Source organism: Trypanosoma grayi, assembly GCF_000691245.1.
Source record: "Trypanosoma grayi strain ANR4 Tgr_1039_V1, whole genome shotgun sequence".
Taxonomy (NCBI): domain Eukaryota; phylum Euglenozoa; class Kinetoplastea; order Trypanosomatida; family Trypanosomatidae; genus Trypanosoma; species Trypanosoma grayi.
In genome coordinates, this window is record NW_008826658.1 from 1 (window position 1) to 5,766 (window position 5,766).

General features: G+C 53.9%; 1 protein-coding gene across 1 annotated transcript; it reads left to right on the forward strand.

The window, feature by feature from the left end:
* Positions 1 to 76: 76 nt before the first annotated feature.
* Positions 77 to 5,437, forward strand: DQ04_10391000 (putative protein kinase; the record flags this gene model as incomplete). The annotated part of the gene is made up of 1 exon (XM_009316233.1): positions 77 to 5,437. One exon carries the CDS (start codon positions 77 to 79, stop codon positions 5,435 to 5,437), a length of 5,361 nt encoding a protein of 1,786 aa, XP_009314508.1.
* Between the last annotated feature and the right edge of the window lie 329 nt (positions 5,438 to 5,766).

The window sequence follows — 5,766 nt, forward strand, 5'->3', positions numbered from 1 at the left end:
AAAAAAAAAAGCCGATAAAAAGAAAGACTCACTTCCTGCATTCGTGTGGGCACTCGCCTCGACCTATCCACGCGCGATGGTAAGGGGGACGGCGCCGCACATCATCGCGCACGAGGATGATGCGTATCTGCAGCAGCACGGCATTGTCGAACTCGTGGAGAACCTCGCCCATGAGCTTGTCGAGTGCAAACCAAGAAACCATCTCGCATTCATGCTTCAGTGGTTGACGAAGATGTCGCAAGAGGAAGGGACCGGGTGTGGCGAAGCGTCACGCGAGGGAAACGAGGCTGCTGCTGCCGCCGCCGCCGAGCAAAAGACATGCGGCCACGAAGGTTCCTACGGCAGTGGTGGGACAAGCACCAAGGCAGACGGTGATGGGGATGGCGAAACCTCGCCTGAACTCGCCGTGTTTGCGCCTGTGAAGGAGTTGTGTATTGAGGTTTCTCACGCTGGACGGAATAACACCTTTGGTAGTGGCCTCCAATTGGGCGAAAACTCCTTCCACAGCAAGGATACACCGGCGGAAAATTCCTTCAAGACACAGGTAAGCTTGGCCTTGTCGCTTGAACGGATGCCGTTTAAGAAGGAGTTAACACCGGTGTATGTCGACCCTGAGCTTCTTGCCTCCACAAGGCAGCTGTTAGAAATAGTGCAGCTCCTCCCGCCAACGGAACACACTGCCGCCCTCGTATTCCTTGAAGGTCTTCTGGATAAGAAAACATCACCCTCATCATGTTTGCCGCTTCGGCTGGATTCCTCACTGGGGCCGATGATAAACAGAGAAAGCAACGGTCCGACACTAACAGAAGGAGCGGGGCGATCTTCTGCGAGTGTGCGCAGTTTTGATGTCACCAACGTTGCCAACGAAACACCACTCCCATCGGCTCACCTGCAGGAGTTGGTGAACGACGCCCTGACCGCCAGCATCGTCGCGCGGGAGATGATAGACCCTGAGAACACGGATGAGCTGCCGCATTCCTCCTTCGCCCGGATACCTATTTCATCCTCTGGCCCACTGCAGCGACGCGACAGGATCACATCACGGGAACTTCCGCTTGGCCGGAGCTACGATGATGACTCCCGTTCGCAGCTATGTTTTACATCCCCACTTCAGAGCTCACTCTGGCACCAATGCCGTCTTGATGGCTCCGCCTACACAGCGTTAAGTGGGGAAGAACGAGAACGTATGGCGGGACTCTTGCGGAGGCATACATTGGTCGAAGAGGACGAGCTGAACGCGGTGCGAGAAGGCTTCGCAGCGTATGAGCCATTAAGCCAATTTGACGAAACGCAAAAGGAAGTTCTCATCCGCCGCATGGAACGCCACGTTCTACAGAGTGGTCAGTTGTTAAAGTGCGAGGGCGCACTTAGTTTTGTCTATACTGGGGCGATTGTGGTGGTGTATGAAGGCCGTGACGTGAGGACATTCCCAAGCGGCTCTATCTTTGGCTGGCGAGAGATGTTGCAAGATCCCGAGATGTTCGGCCCACCGGATTTTCGCGCCGTGTCGGACGCTGTTGTGTTGACCCTTCACTTTGATGCCTTTCAAACTCTACTGGACAATGAAAAAGAGGCCCGACGTTCCATGTTCCTCAGGTTTTTTGACAGGTCCGATATTCTCTCAACACTCTCCTTGAGCGAGCGCAAACGTTTGGCAGGTTTTTTGCGTGTGAGGAACTATAATGCCGGTTCTCTCATTTTGCAACGCGGGAGGCCGGTGGAATGGTTCTCGTTGGTGATCGGCGGCAGAGCGCGACGGGTTCAGAACAATGAGGAGGAGCCAGGGGAGAATGCATTGAGTGGCAGCGGCTCATCTGGTGTCTCCGGTGTTGTTTCCCTACAAGACGCCACTACAGGGAGTGTAATTGCCGATGTTGAGTTTTTCTTCCGCTCAAAGGCACTTACGGATATAGTGGCGACGACGAATGTGCAACTGGCGCAAGTGCACAAACTGTATTTTCACATGATCATGTCCCAACACGTCATGAATGAAATGAAGTTTGTGGTGGGCGGGAGCCAAGCTGCAATGGCGCTTATTCCCCTGGCAACCGGTGATGTTCTCCAGGAGCTGCAGAAATCTGGTGTACGTGACAGCTGCAGCTCCAAGAAAAGGGGTGATGCGCGGGAGGTGAAGCGTGATTCGAACTCTACCCAGACGTCAAGTCCCTACACCTCCAAGCCAATCGGAGCAGCTGGAGCCACCATGGCAAAAACAATGGGTCGAGCCAAGTGGCGGCATGTGCGCTCAGCAGGAGAGATAATGTATGCGGGGAAGCGAAATTTGTATCGCTTTCCCGTTTCCGCCCTTGAAGCTGGAAATACAGTCATGATTGTTGTGGTGGCAGATGGTACTATCATCCGCTGGAATGCTGCAGCGGGACGTATCACTGGGTTCCAGCAGCACCACGTCCTTGGGCAACGCATCTTTGAGTTCCTCGCCAATGACACCGCCCGACGTTACATGCGGGAACAGCTGCTGCAAGCACGCATGTGCGCTGGCAACTGGGATGGCTACGTCACGGCTGGGCACTCGTCTCCGCGTGCTTACCGCTTTCGCCAGTCCTCGGCGCTGTACCACGTCAACTTGGTTTTGAGTGTCGTGCCGTCGTGCATCGAGGCCTCTGGTGATGTGATGTTACTCGTGGGCCGTGAAGCTGAGAACCACGCTGCGGCAAACTATATGGAGGACGCAACGCGGTGGATGAATGAAGTCCTGCGGCCGCAGCTCCGTGCGTTCCAAAAACGAGTGGAAAACCTTGGTGCGAGGAACTGGGATATTTCGCCAGAGGATGGTAAACGCCTCCAGGGCCATGTTGAGGCATGCAACCAGTTGATGGAACGCTATCTGCGGCTCTCAATACTCAACGTGGAGTCGATGAATGAGTCATGGAAACCAGTACGACTGCATAACGTTGTGCGGCAGTTCACTCGGGAAGTGTCACAGCAGGTGAATAACGCCGGTAACAGCTTCACTGGAACAGTCGAGCCGGACGTGCCGAAGAGTGAGGTATTCTTGGACGTGGAGCACGCGTTAGAGGTGCTGCGGCGGGTGGTGTGTGGCGCAAACAACAATGGACCGAACGTTCAGATCGTGATGAAGGTGTCGGTAGTGCAGCCGACTGCGTTAAACTCTGCGAGTCGCGAAAGTTCCTACGGGATTGACATATCACGACGCGCCAGCCTCATGCCGCCGCACATCCTGACCCCATCCTCTATACATTCCACACAGTCACAGAGCGTCAGTGGGGTCGGGAGTGGGAGCAACATCACATTTGGAAAAGATAACGTGTGGTTATGCAACGCGTCACAGCACCGGCAATTGATTGATGGGTCTGCTTCGTCCTCGATGCGGCGCGTTCGCATTGTCATTACAGAAAACTGGAACTCTCCAGAGAATGAGTCGAATGTCAACGACAACTCGGAAGCGATAACAAGCCAAAGTATTGAGAATGCGAATATCTCGAGCACCAGCAGCACACGTCGCGTGGTGGTGAAGGAGTGTGAGGAGCTCGTCGCCACTATGGGTGGTAGTCTGTCATTTCAGACCTCCTTTGCATCGGCAATGGGAAACACCACCAGCATTGAACTCCCTCTCTTGCCTGTGCCATGGGCCGATGATGTTGACAAGGAGGATGAGTCCGCCACGCTGTACGGCAGTCGGCCGCTCACTGTTATTGTTGCCGACCGCGACGCAAAGCAGCGCCACAATCTCTGTCAGCTAATGTGGGCGCGTCGGCATGCCGTTGTTCCTGTCACATCATACTGTGAAGTGATGATGAAGGTGGAGTGCGGGTGTGCTGACATTCTCGTGATTGATCCGCCGCACTTGGAGGCTACGGATGAAGACCATGTCTCCTTTAGGGACGGCAACACCCCGTTCGACGCGCTGCAGTACCAGACGCACCTCGTTGTGGTGCTCTACACAGACGACTTCAATGATTGGCGCTCACGCAAGTTGATGGAGAACTGTCATGTGATTGAGCTGCCCAAACCGGCTTCTGGGGCACTGCTGCACTTTGCCATGCATGAGGCAGAGCAACTCGTGGCTCGTATGCTGGAGGATGAGGAGCGGATTGCGCAACTTCGAACTGCCTTCACGGAGCTGCAAGAAGGCCGTCACAAGGTGGGACGACTGCTGGGCAAAGGGGCATTTGGGGAGGTGTACGAAGTCGAGGATCTTCTGACGGGCGGTAAGTTGGCAATGAAGCGTATGCGCCTCGAAGACGGTGTGCTCGCTGATGATGTTGTTCAGGAGCTACTTGCAATGACGTCTCTTCGGCATGAGAATATTATACATTATTTCTATTGTCAGAAGCACAGCGACACACAATTGTGCTTGTATATGGAGCTGGCGTCAGGTGGCACACTGCAGGGCAAAATTCGTGCTCACGGCGGGCCCCTCCCACTGGACTCGATTGTGTCACACCTACAGGACCTCTGCCGCGGTCTCGCCTATCTTCACTCGCAGAACTATGTTCATGGTGATATCAAAACGGCGAACGCTCTATTAGATCATCGTGGTCGCACGAAGATTGGCGATTTCGGTACCGCGAAACGCCTTAAAAGGGCAACCGATAAATTATACACGATGCTGGGCACCCCGCAGTTCATGGCGCCGGAGGTAATGAACGCTGACGTCTCTCAGGGTATGGGGTACAACCAGAAGGCGGATATATGGTCTCTGGGCTGTGTGGCACTGGAGCTGGCGAGTGGCGTGCCGCCCTTCTCGTATCTGGAGTGCGCACATGGCATGGGAATTTTCTTCTACGTGAGCAAGCTCACCGATACACCGGATATCTCCCCGATTGCCGATGTGCATCCGCTGTTGTACTCCTTTATTGAGAGGTGCCTCTGTGTGGACCCCGACCAGCGCCCAACAGCCAAGGAACTTTTGCACCACGAACTCCTGCAGATGGCGGAGAAGAGCACGCGAAATGAACGTCTTGTCCGGCAGGTGGAAATGGTGGAGAAGCTAACGTTGTACGCGGCTATTGACCACGAGGAAGAAGAAGAAGAAGAGGAGGAGGAGGAGGAGGAAGAAGACGATGCCAAGTACAATGATGAAAGAGGTGGAAGTGAAANGAAGAGCACGCGAAATGAACGTCTTGTCCGGCAGGTGGAAATGGTGGAGAAGCTAACGTTGTACGCGGCTATTGACCACGAGGAAGAAGAAGAAGAAGAGGAGGAGGAGGAGGAAGAAGACGATGCCAAGTACAATGATGAAAGAGGTGGAAGTGAAAGGAGTGGGGGGAACCCCAGCGGCAACAGCAGTCCGTGTCGAACTGCATGCGGTGGTAACCGTGTGCTGCGACGCAGAAAAGATGTCTGGGACTTTAACGCAAAGGGACAGCAGCGTGCGCGTGCAGGGAGAGAGAGTTTTTTCTTTTCCTCTGCCTCTAGTACGTCCGCCTTCTCCTCGCAGTGCGTGGAGGAGTAGCTGTTTAATGTATAATGTGAAATGATCTTGCAACGGAAGATGAAACAGAAGAGGGGGGGGGGCAGCGATATGGTTTAACGATTGAAGACGAAACGTTTTCCCTCGACACAAAAACATATGCATCTCTCTTCTCTCTCTCTCTCTCTATTTCCCTCTACACACACGCATATTTATATATTTATGGGTGTAAGCAGGTTTCTGCGTTTTTTTTTTGTTTTGTTGGAGTTGAGTTGTGTTTCCGTGAGATGCGGATGTTGTGTGCGCTACTACTACTGCTGCTGCTACTGCTGTTGTTGTTGCTGCTGCTGCTGCTGCTGCTGCTGCTGCTG